The sequence below is a fragment of the Euprymna scolopes genome, chromosome 12 (assembly GCF_053919585.1).
Source record: "Euprymna scolopes isolate OS-2025 chromosome 12, ASM5391958v1, whole genome shotgun sequence".
NCBI classification, from domain to species: domain Eukaryota; kingdom Metazoa; phylum Mollusca; class Cephalopoda; order Sepiida; family Sepiolidae; genus Euprymna; species Euprymna scolopes.
Window position 1 is genome coordinate 145,517,576 of NC_136493.1, and position 26,336 is coordinate 145,543,911.

At 35.4% G+C, this 26,336-nt stretch overlaps 1 protein-coding gene across 1 annotated transcript in view; it reads left to right on the plus strand.

Moving 5' to 3' along the window:
- Positions 1–26,336, plus strand: part of LOC145291527 (uncharacterized) — a 1,250,821-nt gene that overhangs the window by 189,662 nt on the left and 1,034,823 nt on the right. The window contains exons 6-7 of the mRNA XM_080137518.1: positions 215–402; positions 6,357–6,459. Coding sequence (XP_079993644.1) covers positions 215–402; positions 6,357–6,459 — 291 coding nt within the window. The remainder of the gene's footprint in view (positions 1–214; positions 403–6,356; positions 6,460–26,336) is intronic.

Sequence of the window (26,336 nt, forward strand, 5' to 3'; positions counted from 1 at the left end):
TCCCCCTGATGGGGATATAAAAACGACTGGAGACTGCTTGTGAATTTGTGTTTCCCATGAAACTTCCTCCTCATGAAGAAACTTGTTTAACCCACCTAGGGTGAAGGCCATTTTGGTATGAGTAAATAGGAATTCATGCTACATAGTCATATCAAAATTCCGATTATCTACAATTCCAAAATGCTTTTATCATTTTATTGTCATGTATTTACAGCCAATCGAACAACTACTTATACGCACTCCCACAGTTGTCGAAGCTATGGTCAATACACCATGCGGACCTTTGATGGCAGTTATTATAACTTTGCAGGAAATTGCACATATAGTTTAATTGAAGTTCAAGACTACTGGCAGATTGAAATAACGTTCACCAATTGTGATAGACTGTCTACATGTCGTAAGGTAAGTATCTAATTTACATTTTAAGCAATTGCGCAGTAAAGTTAACAAGAAAAAAGTTGGGAGTTTTTAATTACAAGAATAACGTATAACTGGATTATGTTTTGTCAGTATCAATAGTAAATAAAAACAATTACGAAATAGAGAATAGATTACTAAAACCTTTCTTAATATATATATATATATATATATATATATATATATATATATATATATATATATATATTAGCAAGGACACCCGGCGTTGCCCGGGATTGAATGATGATCATTGGATGTTTCACACTCCCATATTTATTGTCATCGAAATCGGTGAGATTGCTCATTTTTTCAATCAAATCGATTGATTGCCAGCTCTCGTTGGAAACCCATCTCTGTGTGCCAGGAGGAAGCTTCATATGCCTCCCCACAGGGGCTTGGTCCACAATACATTGAAATGTAGACTACAATGTATTGTGGACTAAGTCACACTAAAGTTTTAAAATATAAAAGTCAAGTATCATGCTTCAATCGTACTCTAAAGAGAAACACTCATTTCGGACGCGTCTCTGTCATATCCAAGAACATACTGTTAATTTTATAGGCATGGCTTTACTGCTTGTGTAGTAATAAAACTTCTCAAATGCACTTGTGATGTTAGGCTGTGTAAGGTGTTAACTCTGGTTCTGGTTTTTCTTTCATCGGATTATTTTGATTATCGATTATCGATATTTATCGAAGACATTCAGATACAAAACCTATTTAAGAACACTGCTAGCCACATAAAGTACCTTTTTGTGAAATTTCATAAAAATTAAAAATTGGACCAGCCATTTTCTTTCATAGGGAACGAATACACAGACACACAGACAAAGCAAAGTTCCTTTTATATAATAATAATATATATATGAACATCTATCTATTTATCTATATCTACCTATCTATGTATGTATCTCTCTCTCTCTCTCTCTATATATATATATATATATATAATTATTTTTTTATTGTGTTTTGTTGGCTAAGGTATTATCCTGTCTAGTTGTAGGAGGCTCGCCTTTCTAGGTTTTGCCTTCCGACTCTTTGAGAAGAGGTCAATTATTTATTGTAAATTTCATTGTCTTTTGCATATTTTCGTCTTGTTAATTATACTGTACAATTGCCAAATTTTCTATTTTAAAAATAGTTTTGTTCATAAGTCGTGATTCTTTGTGAAAGCTGTTTCATTTCACTTGTGGCTTTTATTATGCATAATGAATACTAATAGTAATGATATACAGCAAATAAGCTGATGGGATCTTTTTCTTTTTTATGATCCAGTAGTGAGAATAGTCGGTTTGGGGCAGCTGCTCCATTTCCTGATCGTGCATGAATTAGAGGCTTTCGTTTATGACTAATGTATACTGACTGCAAAAGAAAAAGAAAAATTCTGAAAGCTTTATTAAACCTCAAATGTATTTGCTACTATGTTGCAGTGGGTTCTTATTCTTACTCGACTTTTACTTTTGCTGTTGACAAGGCTCTGCTAGTGGAGACGAATAAAATAAAATACCTTGGCCTTTTGTTCAATTCGTTCTTTAATCCAAACATTGCATTCAGGCTGCAAAGTGAAGACAAACTTATTTCTCATTCAACGTCGCAAATGAAATCGCACCATTTTTCGAGTATGATGTTTAGATCTTCGTTCCATATTTAAATATCCAACATCCGATTTAGGATTTGCCTCATAAGAAATAAAAGTAGAGATGCTAGTGCATTGTGCGAATATCAAAAACCGGATTTCTCATAAATGTCCCCTCGGGCTCGACAGGCACTTTTTGTAGCTGCTGGAATATACCAAGTGCTGTTAAAAATGCTAGAGGATTCGTTCACATTATTGTTTTGTTTTTTAAATTGTATTTTCAAGTTAAATTACTTTTTTAACGATATTTTTGTTGATTAAATTGTTAGGTAAATGTACAGAATAATTACAAAACACATTTCCTTCTCTATGTTAAGAATGGCTTTCTAAATAACATTGTTTCAGTGCAGTAACATAGATGCACAAATACTCGCCATTATTGGTCTAGTCATACCGGACATTTATAAGAAATCCGGTTCGTAATATGCAACAGCAACGACACCCGATTCATATAATTCACCAATACCAGAAGCTTAACCTTTTCTCTCTTGAGCACCACCGGTGATTTCATTTTAACCTAGAATCTCCTCACTGATCAATAAGATATCTTTCAGGACGTATGATTCACACCTGCACCAAAAAAATGGTTGTGCAGATATCACACGAAACTGTTTCATCGCCGACTTTGATTGAATCGAAAGAAAGAACGCTTTCTCAATCAGGATCCCTAGACTTTGAAATAGACCTTCAAGAAATGCAGTACATGCGCAATAACACAGCAATTCAATACAAAATTGAACAGGTGCTTCACTACTTTGTCCTCTTCTGTGCGAATTTCTATCAGCTTTTCTTTACACGATACCTGAAGCATGATTGTTATATTGTTTGCCAAATTTATTGAATTGAATAACTTTTATAATCGGTGTTATTATTTATTGAGATTGTCGGACTGACTTCCTTATCTTGGTTGTTATAACAACCAAGATGAGGAAGTCAGTCCGACAATCTCAATAAATAAAAACACCTCATCTCAAAAATACAGACAATTTCGATGTTATTATATAATGAAAAATATCATTATATTAAAAAATGGAGACGACAACAATAACAAAAAAGAAGGGAGGATGAATTACTGCTATGTGTCATCAACACAACAATCCCCGACTGCCTATGTGATGAATCGTTGTCTAGATAATTTGCTGGTATTGAAGCAAATGCCCCTCTAGAGCTATAGAGACGACTGTAAATTTGTAAAGAAAATGATTTAATTGATATTCATGAATTTTGGACTGGTTGTTATTATCATAACGTTGAAGTCGCTTTGCCATTGCATCTGCTTCAGGTGTTTTGTGCCCACAGTCACATGATCGAGACAACTAATGACGTCAGTTAAAGTGTGTAGATTATTTTAAGTTTTTGAGTTCAATCCAGAGCAAAGGCAGTAAGGCAATTTTATTTTTACAAATTCACTGCAAAAATGAATGCGAACAATATATCTGTAGAACTCCAATAAAGGGGTTCAAAATCATATGATGGTTTCCCAATCCAACACGAGTGAAGAAACTTATCTCTTTATAAAATACCTAGCTCTTGATGCAACTTATATAAAAATCAGATAGTTCTACGATGGAGTATTGCTACCACATATGGGGAGGTGCCACTCAAAGCTCGCTTATATGTCTTGGCAAAACCAACTTCAAAATCTAGTGAGTGATGATTTCTTCTGTTATGTATGATTCTTTCTCACAAAAGAGATGTTGCTATTGTTATTTCCATGAATGCTTCTCGACTGAGCTCCAATCTCTGGTTTCTGATTCTAAGACATCCACAGCAATAAATCGACTTCTATATAAATGAAAAGAACTTTCTTTTTTTCCTTTATGACTAACATCAGGGGAAATTTCATTGAATATGCTTTCTTTCAAAAAGAAACTTGTTGGCTGTGAAACACATTACTATGGGATTGCTTTCCTGCAAAATACATCATGATCGTCTTCAAATCGAATGTCAACAAATGCTTGTCGTAAAACGTGCTCATCAGTAATTAAACTTTGTTCATTTGATAAATCATTTTCAATCTTCTCATAATATTATTCATCATTCAACTGACAATAAAACTATCTCATCAATCTTTATTCTCGCGTGACTTTTGGCCTTGATAAGTAGTAACTCAATAGTGGGGGGGGCTGAACTGTTGTAATAACGACAGAAAATCTATTTGATCTAGTGGTTCAATAACAATTGTAATATCATTTGGAGTTTATCCACACAGAAAGAATTCAGAAGAATCACACACATACACACACACACACACACACACACACACACACACACACACACACACTGCTTTAGCATGCATCACTGAATTGTAAAATTCTTAAACCATTATGTGCTATGACGGATCCTTTCTCGCCAACCAGTCAGTAAAAATATTCGGTCCTGGATATGACCTTAAACTATATCCGATGGTGAGGCTCCAGCTTGCGGGCTTTGCGGAGTGTGGAGCCACCCTTTAATTGCCATTGCTCCCAGGTCCACTCTGATCCGGAATGGCAGTACCTGTTAGGGTCCCAACTATGGGTTAAACAGAAACCGACTTGAAAAAAATATATATAATGTATTTAAAAAGATTTCTTCAAAATAACTGGATTCGGCATTAAATAACCCAAAAAGGGTTGATATGCCGTAAAACAAAAACAACCAACCAACTAAGAATATTTCTTCTCGCCTATTAATATTTTTTTTTTCTGAATAAGACCGGAGAGAAAGACGGTGAAAACATTGTGATTACAACAATCAAGATAAAGAAATAATTCTTAAACTTATAAATATGAATTAAAATTACTCATCACTAACTCATTCAAGGACTTACTGTCTAGTGGAGTTAAAAGATCAGATCATTCATAGACGTGGGAACAGCAAATGGTAGGCCGATTTCGAATGGAAAATGACGTCATCAGATGAGGAAATAAGGAACTGTTAGATGATAGTTGAGTAGACCAAGTGAAACACACACATATGGGTTCATTAACCTGTATAAATAAGATTCTTTTACAGTGTGCTCTGTATATGAAACCCCAAATATAATATCAATTGTCCAATGGATCAACATTGAAATTGATTTCATTAATTTCGAAGCACTGGTCTTGCTATAACATTGCAGACAAATCTCCTTTATTCTTCTGAGTACCTAAAATCGAACGAAACTTCCACGGACAGAATTTATTTCCAGGAACTTTCCACCCGTGGAACATACTTACTGCAGATATGTTTTCCTGTAGACTTAAACATGGTCATTTTCATGTCCAATGACAACAAATACCTTTCAATTCGACCATCTGAAGTTATCAATCCTTGGTCATTTTATTCAGTATTATCAATCCTATCTTACTACTGTTCCATCGTCTAACTAAGTTTATTAGTCATTATCCTTGCATGTTGGTAAGCGGCGAACTATTAGTATAAAAAAGCGCGACTGAATTTTATTCAGCCAGAAAAAATTTGCTTCTAATGACTTTGGTTTTTGTTTCTATAGCAGTTCAGGACCACCATCATCAGCAAGTATAATAAGAGATTAATCGCATTTGTATTATTTGAGTTTTTTTTTTTTTTTCAGACAACTGTTCTCAGCTTGGATGTTATTCTCACAATCTTTCGGCTGATGTAACCTCCAACCTTCTTCAAATTCGTTTTGTCGAACTTGAAGATCATTATGACAAACTCTGAAAGGTGTACAGAACTTCAAACTTAACCGGTTATTTAATCCACAGTGGCAGATTGTTCTTATTCCGTCAGCCATGACCGGATAGAAGTCTTAAGTAATTTTTATTATATCCTGAGTATCATCTGTATTCAACCTCTTGAAGACTGTCACTTACACTTGATTATTACTTAACATTTTATTTGTTGTGTCTGGGATTCAAGTTTATGCCTACCTGAACAAGTACAATCTACATCAGAGATTAAATAAAGGTTCAATTCGAAATTTCGTACAGATTCCCGAGTTGAAGGTAAAAATTTCCAAGTTTAACAGGACACACCTGAAGAAGGTCGGAGGTTACATCGGCCAAAATGTTGTGAGAATAACATCCCAGATGAGAACAGTAGTTTTAATAATCGAAATAACATAACTGATCGATTCTCATCTAAAATCGAAATGATACAAATTATCGATTTTTTACTTTAAAAAAAATCCCAAACGTTATCACTTTTATTTTAATTATATTAAAATGCATGAATCAAGCTTAAGATGCATAAATTTCACAATTTTGCAGATTTTGTTATAGTTTTTTTTTTCAGTTTTAAAAGTACATTTTGTAAATGAACAAGCAATCGTCATAATTTTTACTTTTATTTTTAACAGTCTTTAAAAATGGTATTTGGACCAACTGTAGTGCACGCTGAAGGCCATAAAATTTTACTAAATGGTAAACAAGTTGACTTGAACAAAGGTGCTATAAGCAAAGGTAAGAAATACATTTTGTTTTTTTGTTTTTCTAACGAATGTATGCTCTCTCAGCTCGCATATCCTTGTTAGGCTACAATAATATAAATGTGAAAGAAATAAAATACAATACGTTGTTAAAGCAAAATAAATCGTTTAGAGGTATTAATATAACTTACAACTTTATTAATATAACTTACAATATTATTAATATAACTTACAATATTATTAATATAACTTACAATATTATTAATATAACTTACAATATTATTAATATAACTTACAACTTTATTGATATAACTTACAATATTATTAATATAACTTACAACTTTATTAATATAACTTACAATATTATTAATATAACTTACAATATTATTAAGATAACTTACAATATTATAAATATAACTTACAACTTTATTGATATAACTTACAATATTATTAATATAACTTACAATATTATTGATATAACTTACAATATTATTAAGATAACTTACAATATTATTAAGATAACTTACAATATTATTAATATAACTTACAATATTATTAAGATAACTTACAATATTATTAATATAACTTACAACTTTATTGATATAACTTACAATATTATTAATATAACTTACAACGTTATTGATATAACTTACAATATTATTAATATAACTTACAATATTATCAATATAACTTACACTATTATTAATATAACTTACAATATTATCAATATAACTTACAATATTATTAATATAACTTACAACGTTATTGATAATGTTTACCCATTAATTCACTTATTTTGTTTTCTTTTGTTTAAACTTATATTTTAAAATATAAATCTATGGTATCACACGAAAGCCATATTTACTTTGTTGAGGTAATATTTTCAACTCTATTTATATGAAAGTTTAAAGAAGTCAGTTGGTAGAACCTCAGACTCAAGATCCAAAAGTTTCGGTTTCAATTTCTGGCCATCGCATCTGCTTTTTCTTTTCTTTTTTTTTTACAAAGGAGTCACCACTTATCAAGGCCAGAGGCCACTCGAGGGTAAGAGTTAATGAGTGTACAGTGGTCAAGGAGAACATGTTGTAGTCATCGTTAGTAGTGGAAATTTTGTAAATTGGATTACTAAAGGGGATGGCTCATCGAGAAGTTGTTTACGTTGGACTTGAAGACGACCATCTTGTAAACAGCTGAAAAGCAGGCGTGCAGTTCTAAGAAAGAAGCTTTGTTCATGGAATCTGCGTTTAGGTTTAGGCACAAATAAAGAGTGGGAGAAATTATTGATAGTGGTTTCAGGTAAAAGAGTATTTTTCGTGAAAGTCAGGTCAGGGGGATACCATAGATTAGAGATCAGACAAGCACTTGCCATGAAAATAACGATAAAGCAGAGACAGGCTCGCAACATCTCTTTTGTGGGAAAGAGGTTACAAGGAATAGAAAAGGGCATCCCCCACTAGGCTACGAAATCTATTTTGAACTCTGTCAAAGCAGGATAAGCAGCTGCTGCCCAGATGTGGCAACAGTACTCCATCCTTGGACGTACTTGGCTCTTATACAGGAAGAGAATTGTATCAGCAGTGAGATATCTACTGGAACGGTAGAACGATCCCATCATTTCCCCAGACAGAGACTTCCAAAGTTTCAATGTAACAAATCTAAAAAAAGAATAATTGATAAAATGACATAACGATAAATATTTGCCACTTCCGGTTAAGAATATATCCAGCAGTCAGCGGTGAATTTCGAAAGTCAGTTTTTGTTATATTACGTTCCAGCTAAATGCTTTGTTAACTATTCTTAGTTTGGATGAAAACACATTTTCGTTCGTTTATTAAATTGTTAGATGAAAGTAAAGAATAGTTAATAGTCCTCATGTTAAGAACGGTTTTCCTCGTTTCATTCCACCTCGTTCGATCCCTGACTCGACGTGGCCACATAAGACCCAGTTGGCTGACAACGTCGTCTCTTCACGGGGATTTTGGCTTTTTTTTCTTAGTCTTTTCCATTACCTTAGAGTCCGTTTAGTTAAACTAGTCTTCACTTGTTGTCTTTAGATCTCAAAAGGTGACATTCCTTTTTGTGTTTAGTCATTAATATGCTGATGATGGTGTCGCTTACACCAGTTTTTCTCTGCTATATCATAATTTTCATGGCAACTGCTCGACTGAGCTTCAATCTATGGTCTTCACCTGCAAAACATTAACAAACACTCGTCTAGCTACAACAAGTGAACAATTTCCCCTACTTTCTATCTGTGCCTAAAACTGAATGCAAATTCCATGAACAAAGATCCGTCTGTGCTCACCCAGACACACCACCTTCATTCAATTAAAACATGGGTGCACATATGTTCAGCATGAGAGCTACTTATGACATGATTAAGTCTTAATGATCTTCCACCTAAAAAATGCAAAACACATTATTTATAAATATATTGTAAATTATTTTTATATGCACAGTATATGCACGTGTATTTTGCATTATTGCATCAATTCATATTGCATAGTACAGCTCTATACTTATGTTTCTTTGTCATTACTTTACTCTCATGACTTCCATTAGATGGAATCAATCAGGGATGCATAGTCCGAACAATAGATGCTAATAGTCAGCCTCAAGCAGATTTATAGATGCTCATCAGTCATGGCCAAATGGTATTTGGACTTAATGATCTTCATGTGGGGAAATGCTGATTCACACAAATAAGTAAAAGCAAATAATGCAGTCAAGAAGGTAACATGTTTACTGATGTTGGGTAAGTTCCATAATTATCCATGAGCTTTGCATCAATGTCGGCTTATAGTGTCAGAATCTCATTCCTTACTCCAGATGAGTTCAGGTGAAACAGTGTTGCAAATTTCGATGCGAGTGAAACAACCTCAGTATCTTCTTAGAAAGAGCAGCGTATGAATGTAGCGATTAGCTTGAGTAAAGAAAATTCTTTAAAGCGTTTGTCGAACTGACAGACAATTGCCAACTTGTTTTATCTGATATGTACTAAGCTGCGCACATGACTGCTCTTATGTCTCCAGCTCTGCTGCGAGATTCTGAAAGTCTGACAGCGTCAACGTTTTTTTTTTTTTGTTTTTTTTTTCAATACTACGCAATCTACCCAAAATGTTTCTGCGATTGGTCAGTCAATTACAATCAACGTAATGTTCAGCCCCGAATAAAAAGAATATTCACTTATCCCTTCTTTCCCGTACAGCAAGGGTAAGCATAAAACAGAAACCAAACTTTTTGCAATGTGCGGTGTATAATATCAACATGTTTATTAGGAATAAGCATTTCGTTTTGACATCAATAACAAGAACACAGGTGTTTTTTTTCAAAATGGAGGTTTTATAAGGACACGAAATTCTCTTTCTTTCTATCTTTCTTCTTCTTCTCCTCTTCTTCTAATCTACCAATCTAATCTATCTTCTTCTAATATAATAAAACTAGCCTGGATGCCTGGCGTTGTCCGGGTGTTCAATGGTGTGTGTTGAGCAACAAAAAAGTAAGTTTTAGTAGGCAGGCAGGCTTGAACCCGTTCCGCGAAAGGAAGAAAATAACGTGAAAAAATACGTGACATCTTTGCTGTTGTGCCCATCGCCAAACCGGAAGTGGCGAATGTTTAAATTAAGGCTAGTCAATCGAAAAGAGGAGATGACTTTCGAAAATATCGGCGTAAGAAGCGACCCCCTCCTTGTAGAAAAGTACACAGCTGAGGGTGAAGGAATTAATGTTTTTAACCAATTTTTCAATATTTGTCGTCCGAAGTGTCGAGCTTCAAAACGATACTGATCTCGTGAAAATCCATCGCCTCTGTCGAAAATTTTTAAATGCATGCATACATATATTTGAACAGACAAGTGAGATTTATATTATAGCGTTGCCCGGGTGTTTGTAGGTGGGTGTTGAGCAAAAAAAAGTTGTAGTAGGCAGGCAGGCTCGAATCCGTGACGTGAAGGTGCAAAAGAAAGTGAAGGTGTGTATAAGGGTGGTGGTTGAGCAAAGAAAAAAAAAAGAAAATTGCGAGCACAAAGAAAAAAAGTGGCAGGCTCGAACCCGTCCCACGAAGGAGGAAAAGAAAGTGAAAAAAAAGACGTGATGCTGTAGCTGTTGCGCCCATCGCAAAACCGGAAGTGACGTAGGTTTAAATTAAGGCTAGACAATCGAAAAGAGGTGATGCCTTTCGAAAATATCAGGGGGAGGAGCGACCCTCCCTGTAGAAAAGCGCTTAGTTGAGGGTGAAGGAATTAATGTTTTGGGCAATTTTTCGGTATTTGTCGTCCGAAAAGGCGAGCTTCAAAACGATACTGATTTCATGAAAATCAGTTGCCTCTGGCGAAAGCTTTTGCGATACATACATACATACATACATACATTTAAACAGACGGATGAAATTTATATTATAGATAATAACAATTTTTCCACTCTACAAAAACGACAGTATAGTTTCGAAAATGCAGACGACACATAAAAATTCAATACGGTCGCACAAACCCCCTATACCTGGTGCGAATTTTTCGCATGTAACCAGTATTGTAGCTTCCTATATAAATACTGGCAAAATTCACTCTCCCATACAACATACGTATAGAGTACTTACTCCCTCAAGACTTTCTCCTTACACATCCTCGTCATACACCGGAGCCATTGTTTCACAGTAATACCTTGTGACTAACGATCGGAATTATTACATTTTATTCGTTACTGCTTTTCTTTTTTCACCACACCTCATTTTCTACGAAAATAAGGCTCGGCCCCTTTTCAATCGTCACCTGACTTTTCTAGCGACTTCATTGTTTTTTTGTTTTGTTTTTTTTTTTCTTTTATTCCGTTAATCCATTATTCTCTCGATGTTCCACGATTTCCGAACGGTTACATGGCGTATCAACTGAATTCAAACATGGCGTTCCGCTACCGAAAATCGTTGCACACATTCTTCGTCTCATCACTGCACGCTTCGCCCACAAACTTCCAAACCAACGGTCACGTGTCGGTAACAACGACACCAACAGCGTACAAGTTCTTCCCATGATAATATCGTCACACGTTTTCGCTTGCGTTACATTCGTCAGTTCGGATTTTAACAAAGTCGTTAATTAATCTTCCTAAAACAAACGTCATTATACACATTATATTAGTTCGGATTTTAACAAAGTCGTTAATTAATCTTCCTAAAACAAACGTCATTATACACATTATATTAGTTCGGATTTTAACAAAGTCGTTAATTAATCTTCCTAAAACAAACGTCATTATACACATTATATTAGTTCGGATTTTAACAAAGTCGTTAATTAATCTTCCTAAAACAAACGTCATTATACACATTATTATCCATCGTCGTAGACAATAAATTCATTTAAACAAAAGGATATACCCACGATCTCTGCGTTGTTTAAAAAAATGCCAGTTTTGTTCGAGAACAAACAATATTTTTGTTTGATAAAGTTACTGATTTACTCACTATTGCAGTGGATCAGGCAGTATATGCATAAAACACATAAAAACGCTTTCTTTTCACAAATGTTCTGGGCCGTTTAGCTAGGACTAAAGTGTATTACCTGTTTTTACATTAAACTTGATCTTTACTCTCCTTGGTCGTTATACAAACGCATAATAGTTTAATTTATACAGATTGCATTTTTTATAATTTTTTTCTCATGTTCACCCCTTACAAAGCATATCGCCACTTGGACGTAAGGGGCTACTATTTGGGTCCATGTCTATGAAAGATCAACAAGATATCTGTTTTTGTTACATTTGAACTTCTGCATATCAGTACAGCCAGGGAAGCAGGCAGCAGGAAGGCAATTCCAAAGTCTAGCTGTTCGAGGGAATAAATTATTAGAATAGAAAGCTTTCTGGCATTTAGGGACATCCATAGGGAAGGGACGCGATCTTATTGCTAAGCGGGTTTGTCGGGGATATGTACGTCGAGGGGGTATGTGCAACGAATCCATCAGGACATATTCGATTAAAATATTTATCAAACAGACACAGTGGTGCAACATTTCGGCGATGGGGCAAAGGCTGGATCTTAGTTGATAAAGTGGGATCGATTAGATTGACAACTCGTTTTTGGACCCTATCCAAGAGGGAGGGACTAGTGATAGATGCACCAGCCCAGATGTGGCAACAATACTCCATGGATGGGCGAATGGTGGCCTTGTAGAGGAACATGATACTCTCAGATGTGAGTAATCTTCTAGCTCGATAAAGGGATCCCTTTTTTGCAGCAGCAGCTTTTGCAATGTCCTATGTATTTGTTGCAGTTCATATTGCCCGCAAATGTTAGGCCGATGAGTTTGAAGGTAGAATTCTCATGTAGGGTGTTATTTGTCATGGATATTGGTGGTTGGAGAGGCGTCTTGTAATTGTTAAAGGAGCGCAGCTTAATATTACTAGCATTAAATGTTACAATCCATTTGCTGCCCCCGGAGCCATTTTTTTTAATGATTTTGTCATTGTCTTAGATTTATGTTCATCTGTGCATTATTATAGAATCAATCAACTATTGATTATTATATATTATGAGGAATATTTTGCACAGTGGACTAATTCGCAAAAAAAAAAATAATAATAATGATAATGTCTTTCATCCAATTCCGTCTAGGTTTGTTTACAATATCATGTCAGCTGATATTTGGGCTTGACAACAAATGCCTTGATAAAAGAGAACCCATTTAAAATCGCCGCAAATTATTTCTTCGTTTGCATACTTTAAAAATAAACATTAATCAGAAGTGACTTTTCCAGGTCATTCATTGTCAAGCCCAAATATCAACTGACATGATATTGTAAACAAACACAGACGGAATTTGATGAACTACATTATTATTTAATCTGCATAAATTAAAATATCCTGTTGAAGCGTATTGTATGATTGGGCAACGCCTGGCGTCCAGCTAGTAGTTTTTAAAACGTTCTTTAGCGGCCAAGAAAAATAGATGGTCTCCTAAATTGAAGTCCCCAGATTCAAGTCGTCGCATTTAAATTAATGAGAAAATTCCTTACTTGTTGACTAAAAGTCCTTTTGCATTTTGCTTGCTAAAATTAGATGACAGAAAACTCAGGACCCTTGGTTAAGGGAAATAAGACGGTATATCATAGGAATTCCTAAAGTTTGGATATGTTCAGCCTCATCAGTAGGGTATCAGAACTCATATACTAGGTCTAATCTGACCCGACATTACTTATCTATCTAATCATTGGTGTATCATTACATTGAACACGAAGAGCCTAGCACCCATCTCCATACAGCAATATGCTCATAATATTGTCTTCTTCTTGAGGCGGCATCGACCTTGGATCGGTTAAGCCGGACCCTTTCAATAAATTTAACATATCTTGCACGAAACCAGACCAAGCCCGACGGTCGATTGTCGGACCCAGAATCGGTTTTATATCTTGATTAACCGTTCTGAAGCACTTTTTAGCTGGCCGCTGCATCGCTTCCTCCAGTCTCGATGAGAAACCGGATCAATGGCTTCTCTGATGAGATCGCCTGGCTGATTTTTTTTTATATTGCTTTTAATGCAGCTGCTATGTACACCCCTAGTAGTTAGAGAGATAACTCAAAATATCAAGATTGGTAACAGTTAGCCGAACTTACTCCTTGCCGACTCTGCCCTAATGGTAGAGCTTAACGCGCACCCACTTTCAGCACTTCGCATATTCGTAAGATAACAAAAGTAGTCCATTAACTTCGAGAAGATCGTCGTCTAACTTAACCTCATATGAAATTCCCAAAACGCATACAAAAGAAATAAATATTCCAGTTAAATCGAATATACACACAACAAAATTGCAATAGAAGCTCAGTTAATAAATAGCATTAATTGAAAGCGTCATTACGCGACTTAAAATAAGTTGTAATGTTTCGTAAAAGCCGAAAAAAGCATTAACAAAGATATACGCATTTTGCTGGATTTTGTGTTGTGATTACGTTAGAAATCATCTCCAAGAGTTTCAGTTTTTAAAGAGAGATACAGACAGAATGACAGAGGAGAAGGAAGAGGGATAAACCGGAGAGGAGAGGGAAAATGAATATAACGTTTAGAAGTAGACCCATTTTGGATTAAAAAAAATATATATATATTAAACTGACTTCGCAAACTCACTTTTCATTGATACAAATAACCTGAGTTTCTTGTATGACTCAACGTGAGTTACATTTTTTTAGTAATCTACAAAAATCAGCATGTTCCTAAGAAGAATAAAAAAAATTACAGCATGTTCATAAGAAGAATAAAATGTAATTTCTTCTAGAAAATACTTTGTCCGGATCAGAAATATATCGAAAGGTTGCATTTTGAAAAAAAAATGAATAAATAAACGCAACTCTGTATTCCTCCACACAGATTACTTTATCTTTTAGGTAGAGTCAAAATATTTTTGAAAAAGAATCGGCATAGTAACAAAAAATAAATAAAAGTAAAAGTAAAAAAAAAAACTAGTGAATAAACTATCAGGCAACACCGGATCAGTACAATTAGTAGTAAATAAAAATAGCGCATTTAACGGATTAAATTATTATTCGTCGGCATCATTCTCTGCAAACAGCTTTAAGAACTCCTTCCAGTTGATATCAAGATATGCTATTACACGTCCACCTACCTACCACAGACCCATCTTAAACCTATCGTTCCATAAGCAGTTGTTCAGTGGTTATCAAAAATACTACCCTTGCCTGTAATTGACATGGAAAGAGGAAGATGGTGAAATTACATTGCCGTTTGTTGAATTTAAAACTCCATGTTTTATAGTCAAAAGAGATAATTAACGGTTTATAGTAATAAATAGCCGTTTTATTGTCATGTAATTGACAGGTATCTGTAAGAAGACACGTTGAAAGCTTTGAGGCAATTGGATCTGAAGTTACTTAAATGCCGTCCTTAACGGAAACTCATACACTCAGATGGACGGAATCTCGATGGATCCGGCTCCAGGCCCATTGTTATAAAAATTCTATATGTGCAATCAAGAGAGTAAAACGTGTAATCCATATGTTAGACTGAGAGAAAAGTTTCTGCTGAATTTTTAATTTTGATTTCAAATGATGTATTTTCAAATAAGTTTTCGTTATAATACTTTTAATTTATATATCATTTTAAAGAGCACTTTTTGCTCTATCTAATCGTTTAAATTATAATCGTTTTAAAACAATTATGTTTACGTTTGAATAGAAGATGGAAAAAAAGCAAATTCACACAGTTTTCTTATTTCAATTCAAGTTAGGTCGAAAAGCTGCTGAAACAGCTCGCGATATCAACGAAGTGTTTGCCCCCAGGAACCACTACTGAACGCACAACACAATGGTGGTTTAAGAAATTTGTGACAACAATAAGAGTCTTGAAGATGATGAGTGCAGTAGTCGGCCATCAGATATTGACAATGATCAATTAAGAGTCTTAGTCGAAGTCAATCAACGCACAACTGTTCGCGGCCTTGCTTCGGAATTAAACGTAATGTATGCGTCCATTTTCAACCACGTGATATTGATTGGAAAGACAAAAAGCTTGATAAGTGGATGTCTCACGAATTGAACGACAACCCAAAAATAAACGTCGTTATAAAGCGTCATCTTCCCTTCTTTTACGCAACAAGAACGACCCGTTGCTCGACCAAGTTGTGACTTGCGATGAAAATTAGGTTCCTTACAACAACCGGCGACGCCCAGCTCAGTGGTTAGATGCCTACGAAACTCCACGACACTTCCCAGAGCCAGAGTTGCACGAAAAGAAGCTCATGCTAACTGTTTGGTGGGCTGCGACCGGTCTCATCGATTACAGCTTTTTGAATGCAGGTGAAACCATAACGGCGGTGAAGTACTGTCAACAAATGGATGAAATGCATCAGAAACTTCGACAACAACACCCAGCATTAGTCAAAAGAAAAGGCTTAATTCTCCTCCGCACGTTGCCCTACCGCACGTTGCTAAACCAACCCTGCAGAAGTTGAACAAATTTAGCTACGAAATTCTGCCTCATCCACCATACTCTCCAGACTTCTCACACACCGACTACCACTTTTTCAAGCTTCTCGACAACTTTCTGACTGAGATATGCTTAAAAAATCTAATCATCAAAAACGCCTTTAAAGATTTCATCGTCATCAGAACGCAAGATTTATACGTTACTGGCATAAATACACTTTTTTGCGTTGGCAAAAATGTGTTGATTCTGATGGTGCTTATTTCGATTAATAAATAATTTGTTTGAGCTGAGATATGTTCATCTGAATTTAAAAAGTTAAAACCCGCAAGAACTTTATTGTCAACCTAATATATGGCTAAACATACTTCTGTTAACCTTTATCCTGCCGACCATAAAATTTACTTTTCGATTTATTTTTTTTTGTATTAGTTTACAATAACTTGTATACTACATAATTAGTTTGTGCAATTTATGTGATAGTAATATACGTGAACTATTGAAATCAAGTTAGTCTAATGCAAATATGTGATAAAAATCGAATCTATCCATCTATATATATATATATAAATGTGAACGTGTCTGTGTGTGTGTGCGCGTGTGTGTGTGTGTGTGTGTGTGTGTGTGTGTGTGTGTGTGTGTGTGTGTGCGTGTGTGTGTGTGTGCGTGTGTGTGTGTGTGTGTGTGTGTGTGTGTGTGTGTGTGTGTGTGTGTGTGTGTGTGTGTGTTTTCACTGTTTGGGGGGAAAGAATTCCGTCAAAGTGCTCGATTACGAAGAAAAAAAATCAGTATAAGTGCTTAATATTTATTTATTTATTTAAAACTGTACAGAAGGTGAGAAAAACATTGGTACCGTCGGTTTCAATCCTAACATATGAGGAACCAGTTTATGGTAAATAATGCGAGGCTCTCGTCAGCCATATAGTTTCCTATTTATATTTCTGACGAAAAACTAAGACCGCACACATGATCTCTAATAATGTTCATTTTTATTTAATTTTTTTTTTTTTTTTTTTTTACATTTTCACCCCAAACAAGGCACATTGCCACTTTGGTGTAGGGGGCTACTATCAGGGGAAACATCTACTGGGGTACTATGTAGGGATTAGGGCAGCGAGATGTTGGTTCACGTTGCACTTGAACTTCTGCATGTCAGTACAGTTGGGGAAGCAGTGACCTGGAATGAAATTCCAAAGTCTAGCAGTTCTGGGGAAGAAACTACTGGAGTAGAAAGATCTTTTACATCTAGGGATCTCTACAGTGTGGGGGTGGGATTTTGCAGCTTGTCAGGTCTGTCGAGGGTGTTCACGTCGTGGGGGCACAAGTGCTTGCAGTTCTTCAGAGCATTCACCATTATAATGCTTGTAGAACAGGCAGAGGGATGCAACGTTTCGACGATGGGACAGAGGCTGAAGTTTAGATGCCAGTTTAGGGCCTATCAGGTTTGCGACTCTCTTTTGAACCCTGTCAAGGAGCGAGAGACTAGTAGCCGATGCACCGGCCCAAATATGACAGCAATACTCCATACATGGGCGAATAGTGGCCTTATAGAGGTACAGGATACTTTCGGGTGTTAGAAGTTTTCTAGCACGGTAGAGAGAGCCCACCTTCCTTGCAGCGGCCCTGGCAATGCCCTCGATGTAATTGTTCCAACTCATGTTTCCTGTGAACGTTAGGCCAAGGAGCTTGAGAGACGTACTCTCAGATAAAGAGTCGTTGGCCATTGCTATAGGTGGTAGAGAAGGTTTCTTGTAATTATTGAATGAAACCAGTTTTGTCTTGGTGGCATTGAACGTTACCATCCATTTTTGTCCCCATTCCACTACTGATTGGAGGTCATCCTCTAGTGTTTCTGCCATTACTTTAGATATATGTTCGTTTGTTTTCCTGTCGTGCCTGCTATAGAGTGTGGTGTCATCAGCATATATACCCATCTCAGAGGCAATCTTGTCGGGGAGGTCATTTATGAATATCAGGAACAGCAGAGGTCCAAGGATAGATCCCTGGGGCACTCCCGCATTTATATCATATTGTTTAGATGTACGACCGTCGAGGACAACCTGGATTTTTCTCTTATCTAAGAAGGATTTAATTATGTTAAGTATTCTACCAGTGATACCGTAAGATCTAATCTTCCTGAGGAGACCCTCATGCCATACCCTGTCAAAAGCCTTAGATATATCTAGAGCTACCGCTCTGCCCTCTCCCGCTTTGTCCAGTGAATGGTATATGCGTTCAGAGATTACAGTGAGGATGTCTGCCGTGGAACGGGCTTGTCTAAATCCATATTGATGGTCGGTCAGAAGTTTAGCATCTGTAAGGTGCTGGACTAGAGCATGGTTAATTAAGGTCTCAAATATTTTGGCAAAAAGTGGGAGGAGGCTAATAGGGCGATAATTTAATGGGTCAGTTCTTTCGCCAGAATTCTTGAATACTGGTACTACAGAAGCAGTTTTTCAACAACTCGGAAAGCAAGATTCATTAAGGCATTTGTTGTAGAGTTTGGAGAGAACAGGAGCTACTTCGGCTGAGCACTTTTTTAATAGCACAGCTGGGATGAGGTCGGGTCCACATGCTTTTGAAGTGTCAAGGTTTTTTATGATAGCATGCACCTGAGCAGGGGTTATTTTCAGATCGTCTAGCGTGGCGTCTGTCCGCATAGGAAATTGAGGTAGGGGGTGGTTTAGAGGGTTCAGTGTGGAGTTTGAGGCAAACCGACTGGCAAGCATGTTAGCCTTCTCGGTTGCTGAGCAAAGAACCTCGTGATTGTTGGTTAGTGGGGGAATTGTTGATTGTCCATTATTTACTACACTGTTGTAGATTTTCCAGAAGTCACGAGTTCCTAGTTTTTGTGCTTCGATGCGTGTTTTAGTGGTTTCCGTAAATTCCCTCTTAGCTGTCGCTATTTCTGTCTTAACGTTACTTCTAGCTTCTATGTACTTCTGTCTGTTTGAACTGGACTTATGTCGATTAAACCTGCGGAATGCATGCTGCCTTTGAGCAATGGCAGTTGCGCAAGTCGAAGTAGACCATTGGGGAGAGTGGGGCTTGCTATAGAATTTCCGCATGGGAACATGCGCTTCGATTGCAGTTTTGAACCATTCAGTGATCTCGGTTGCACACTGTTCAGCAGGAAGAGAAAAAATATTTCCCCATGGGGCGTCTCTGATAAGATCTCTGATAGCTTCCCAGTCAGCCTTTTTATAATATCTCGTTGTTTTGAGCACTGTGTCTGTGTCTATTTCTATATATTTTATTTTAATATCAATTTTTTTTTTATATTTTGATAAATATTTGTTTAAATTATTTTGTTTCATTTATTTTGTCCTAGTTTGTTCTTAATTCACATGGCTTCCGGTCTTGGTCGGTTATATCTGACTGGTCTAAGTGGAGTAATTAATGTATCGTTTTAATTCTTTAATCTTTTGATCCCTTTTTCATTTTGGTTAAAGGGGGGGGGGTAACTCATGAATCATTGCTTTTTATGTTTTATTATATTTTTATATATATATGATTTTTCCGAGCATTGATCTTGGACATTACCGAAAAGGAACACTTAGAAAAATCAATTCTATCTTTTTTAAAACCACAGTAAACAAAAAAAATATTACAGGGTATGTAGTCCCCTTAAAAAAATATCTCCTCCAATAACGGCCAAAGAATATATTTCCAATCGATATTTACTTAATAACAGACCAGTTTTCCTACCTAGCAAAAATGGGCGCGTTTTCCGTGGACGAGTTTTTCGCAACAAAATTTATAATTGCGAAATGGCGAAAAAAGGAACACGTCGCGAAACCGTGTTCAAAGTTTTCAAAGTAATCGTTTGAAAAAAATTTTCACCGTAATCTTCTCGAAATTTCTAGGTATAGAATATGTTGTGGAGACGCCCACTAATTAACATAGGTGGGTGAGTGAGATATATTATTATTATTATTATTATTATTAGTAGTAGTAGTAGTAGTAGTAGTAGTAGTAGTAGTAGTAGTAGTAGTATTTCTATATATGTTTTTCTTACAGTAAAACAAATAAATCTAATAACCTATCAAATTTAAAAATTAGTATCAGAAATGTGAACATTATTTAAGAGAGAAGTAACAGAATAGTTCCCCCCCCTCCCGAAATTTCTAGGTATAGAATATGTTGTGGAGACGCCCACTAATTTAACATAGGTGGGTGAGTGAGATATATAAAGGTATCAATCACCAATACCGGGAGGAGTTCGGCAACGACCGCCAAATAGGCAAGACGCCTATGTTACCTCCATTTTGACATGCAACACGCCACCTGCCGGAATATCTCCAACTGAAGTATATCTGAAGACATGTAAATATGTATATAACTTTTCTTCCTAATATATTATTGTATACCTTTACTTTCCGTGTTCTTGTTAACAACAGAATATTTTTAGGAAATATATTTAATAAGGGAAGAAGGAGTTTGTAAATTATTGTCTTTCTACACCGTCTTCTTACTGTGCATACAAATCGTCGACAATTTTTCATAATGAAAAAATTCAAATAACATTAAACAAACTTTGTTTTAAAAGAAATGCAAATCTTTATGTCTCATAACTTTCAATCAATTACAAGAAAACGTTTAAGAAAATATTTAGAAAGATTTACTCATGTAATATATATGCCCTACATCACCAACTACACCAGTGAACATAGAGTGAGACTAAAGTGAGTGGTTTCTCTCTGACTGGTGTGAAAACCCCACAGTCGGCAGGGTGTGTCCTCGATGCTATTTTGCCTTTCATAATATTAAGAATCAGGTGGGCTTAACTCCGATACCGATTCTCAGAATTACATTTCACAATTCTCGGAAAACCACTGTCATGCAGTTTTTAAAATTTTCAAATTAAAAAAAAATCCTTTTCTTCTTCCTTAATCTGCTACTCCCAACAGGAGAGTTCATTACCTTCATCTCCATCACGTGGAAGGATCTATACTTTTCCTTTCATCATCACTTACATAGGATGGTCCATCATTCATTTGCATAACCAAGGGGTTTTCCAAGTGCCATTTCGTATGAGTAAAAAATAAATAATTTGGTTATATTTTGGGGGTGATCAAATTCCCTGGGCAAAATTTAATAGACGCTTGCCTTTGTATCCACAATTTTGTTTTTCCTTATCCAAAGAAACTCATAACATACGACCTATATTTTAGGTGACCCAATAATAATTGACTATCCAGAATTTGGTTAACTACTTTTCACAGGGAAGGCATATTAAGATGAATTTATCAAATAGCCAAAAGGCGCCATGTCTGACATTTTTGTAGATATTTTTATATTGCAATGTACCGTTTTCAGCTAGTGTTCTTTTTAATAGCCGTTTCTATTAACAGGAATTATCATGACAGAAAACAGATTTCTTCTTTATCAATATCCACAAATAAGTGGGTGAGTGTATTAAATTGATATCATAATAACCTTTCCATACAATGCTGTTTCTTTCCATCATTCTCATCAGCATCATCACCACGATCATCAACATCATTATCGCCATCATCATCATCATCATCATCATCAAAATAATCACCGCAGTCATTATCATCATCGTTAAATCCAACGACATTATTACATGAATATATGAGTGTGTGTATGTATGTGTGTGTGTGATATATTTGAGCAGCATTGTTTTCCTTATGCACGTTTAACTGAACAGCGGGGATAATTCCTGTTTGTTTCTCTTGCGATTCATTTTTTTTCGATTTGACAAGACAATGTTCGAACGTTTTGTTCGAGTGTAAAAAGAGATTTGCCACCATTGCGAACGTTTTCAACTTCCATGAGTCGTCTTTGGGTGATGAATTAAAAAATTGCGTTTAGTGAACTTATTGAAAAAGTCGATTAAAATCGTTTAAAATTGTTAAAAGTACTTAAGCGTGTCCCATCATATTGAACCTTATTGGTTTGTTTATGCGAATGAGTAGGGCTTTCATGATTGGGAGGCACAGGTTACAATGTGAGACGGCTAAAAATTGTGATGTTTTTTTTATTAATATGTTTCTAAACTCATTTTGGGAGGGGTAGTCATGTGCTACATAATGTTGGTAGATGGAGCTGTTAGGGGAAGACAGGTGACATGTAAGCCGACAAGATATACTGGTTCTAGTCATGCTAATGTGCGAGTCATTTTTGGAGACACATTCTCCTATAGGACATTTAAAAACATACACAGCATTGCTAGTTTTTAGTGAATTGTCGTCAAGTGTTGAGTTATTGCTTATTAGTAAATGAGTTGCTTTAAATCTTGTATCATAAATGATGAATCGAAGTTTAGAATTTTTTTCAATCATGGAAGCCCTAACTCATTCGCATAAACAAACCAATAAGGCTCAATATGATGGGGAGGGCACATTTAAGTGCTTGCAACAATTTTTAACAATTTTAATCGACTTTTTCAATAAGTTCACTAAAAGCATTTTTTTAATTCATCACTCGCCGGAAGTCGAAAATGTTCGCGACTATAGAAAAGCTTTTTACACTCGAACAAACGCCAAATGGAAAAAAATGAATCGCACAAGAAACAAACAGGAATTATCTCAGCTGTTCAATGAAACACACACACACACACACACACACAAACATATATATAGAGATAGATAGATAGATAGATAGATAGATAGATAGATACTTTTATGGTTTTCTGGTAAAGATTTTTCTAGTTATAGCAGGATAGGCAATAATATAATATAAAGAGCACAATACCAAATGTACTACATTTTTCTCATGTTCAATGATATTCGGAGTATATATATATATATTCAATTCGCAATTTTTTAAAGTATATGTACACACACACGTCTGTGTGTGTGTCTGGTCACGAATAGGCTCCTATATGGTTGACTATTTTAAAAAACTGATCACATATAATGATATAAGATGCATCGAGACACAGGAATGGGTATGTTTGATCTGGCATAATGATGATTCATTAAAATTGTGGGGTCTGCGTACGCGCCTGGTCCACAAAGTATCGAAATAAAAAAATTTAAAAACGAAAAAAACGTTGCAAGTGTTTTTGGTATAGATGTACATAAGAATACTTTGATAAGTATGTTTTAACTTAAATAGGGAGGGTATAATAAAATTGTGGGGTCTGCGTTCGCGCCTGGCCTCCATAGAATGGAAATAGGCACAAACTTTATTAAAGACTTTTCATATCTATCTGCGTAAGTATACTTTGATGATTATGTTTCAGTTTGAAGAAATATGGTATAATAAAATTATGGGGGTGTTCGTTCGCGCCTGACCTCCATAGAATGGAAATATGTCACAAAGTTTAACAAGGTTTTTTAATATAGATTCACAGAATATTGTGATAAGTGTTTCAGTGTGAACAGATATGGTATAATAAATTATGGGGTTTATCTACTTTATTTTTACTTTCATCATATTTTGCTTTGGTTTTGAAATTCGAAGCTATCTCTTTACAACCCTTCCTTTTCATAACCTATCATACTTTCATAAATCAGAATCCGTTTTCTGTAGGCTGTTTTTGAACCCAGTCAACGACGGGTACTTTTGCTAGTATGTATATATATATATATATATATATATATATATATATATATATGTAGATATATGTGTGTGTGTGTGTGTGTGTGTGTGTTGGTTGTTTTTGCTTTACAGCATATCAACCCTTTTCGGGTTATTTAATGCCGAATCCAAATGTTTCGAAGAAAATTTTTTAAATAAGAATATATTTGTTGTTTTCAAGTCGGTTTCTATTTAACCCATAGTTGGGACCCTAACAGCTACTACCACTCCGGGTCACAGTGGACCTGGGAGCAATGGTAATTAAAGGGTGGCACCACACTCCCCAAAGCCCGCAAGCTGGGTCCTCACCACTGGATATAGTTTAAGGTCATATCCAGCACCGTGTGTGTGTGTGTGTGTGGTACATAGAAAAATGCGAGCATGAAGAGTAACATGGTTAAGATTAAACATGGAAAAGTAAAGGACTAGTTGTTTAAATTGGAAAAGGAAAAGACAATATATTCTAATAAAAAATATAATAAATTCAAAATTTAAAATATTGCAGCATTAAGATTTTTTAAAATTTCAATTTAAAATTATATAATCAATTCTTAATCAATACTGGAATATTTTAAGTTATGAATTAATTATATTTTTACTAGAATATCTTGTCTTTTTCTTTTCCAGTTTTAACAACTAGTCCTTTTACTTTTCCATGTTTAATCTTAACCATATTATTTTCCATGCTCGCGTGTGTCTATGTAATCCCTGATATTTCCAGGCTTTTCTTTGAAAGAAAATTTACTCTCTCTCTCTCTCTCTCTCTATTTCACTTGTTACCTGTGAATTATTAGCGACAATATAGCTGAGCGACAGATCGGGGCAGCGGTGAATTAGTAGCGACAGTATTTTTTTTATATTCTGTTAAGTCATCATCTCCAACCGTTCCCAGCCGATTTGAGGTAACATAACTAAGAGCCAATCAAAAAAGAACAAAAAAAAAAAACGTCGCCATGTACCTTACACATTCTGAGAATTTTTTTAACACAGTAATTTTATTATAAGTTTTGTTTTACTGAACGAAAATTGAAAATATTTTTCAAAATATAACTGAGAAGGTGACCTATGAGTTGCAATATTGTTTTAAATTTGATTGCAACATGAGTGAGCGGTGAAGTTTTAAAGCAGTTCTAAATGAGTAAGACTAACACTTAACCATATATTCAAACACTACCTTGTTTAAATGATATGTGTGTGTATAGATATGTATATACATTTGTATAAATATTTATATATAGATATATATGTGCATATATGTATATACAGTGGCGCAAAAAAGAAAGTCCGCATTTGTCATTTTTCAAAAGCTTCAAATTTAAGCTAAATTAAATGTAACTGTTTAAACAATCTGTACCTCATTTGATCCGCCTTTTATTCCTCTATAATTATACCTGTTCATATTTTACTTTTAATTACAGTATCCTAGTGTTCACGTCAATTTCAAAAATTAACTTCTTTTTTTCACTCTCGATTTTTTAAACCGAGAAGGCAAAAAGAAACTCCGCAGCAAGAAATGAGCTGAAAACCAGCTTAAAATATCAACCTTTTAGGCAACAAAGTATCTCTAATCGTAATTGTTGTTTTTCCAGGTTATACAACGTAACATTTAGTCCATATGCCTCAACTTTCTCTTAGTGATCATCAGGAGCTCTATTAATCTCCACCTTTCTGGTTTTATCCAATCGAGAAATCATCCGCAGATTGAAATGTGATGAAAAAACGATACGAATGACTGTGCAAAAGCATTAAAGCACCGGCAGTGTTCCAAAAGCTCAGTTAACATTACTAAATACGAAGCTATTCAGTGTTATAGTTTTCTTAACCGAAATACTAACAGATATTTTATACAATGGCATACACATTACTGCATGCATAGTGCAACAGCACGTCCTGTTAAATGTGTTGTTTACCGGTGTCCAGTTTTACTGTCCCTTATTGACTTTGTCCACTGCAAAGAGGGTAATTATATTATCATCTATCTACTGTAAGAAATTTCTTCCCTACATACCCAATTTCTTCCCTACAGATAACAAATGAAATTCCACAAACCAAGCCATACCTTTAAAACTCAAATTTTATTCAAGATGTATCAGTAAATGAAAGTTCTTTGGTTCACGGTAAGTCCTTGCAAAAACAGTGGCTGAATTTGCTATCCATCGCAATGGTTAGTTATGATTCCTCTGTGAGAATGTTAGTTCGGAGTTTCCTTGGAAGGATGTCCATGTTGTACATGGTGAACACGGCGTGAATGATAGGCGCATAATACGGGCATATATGGGACCACATGGTCTCTGAAAGCAATAGGAATGATTTCTTATAATCAAATATATTAAGCCGAATACTGTAGAATATCCTCATTGGGTAAAATAAGTTCAGCAATTATGTTGTCTCTGTATTTAGAGAAATGTCCTTCGTCCACCCACTGCATGGTGTC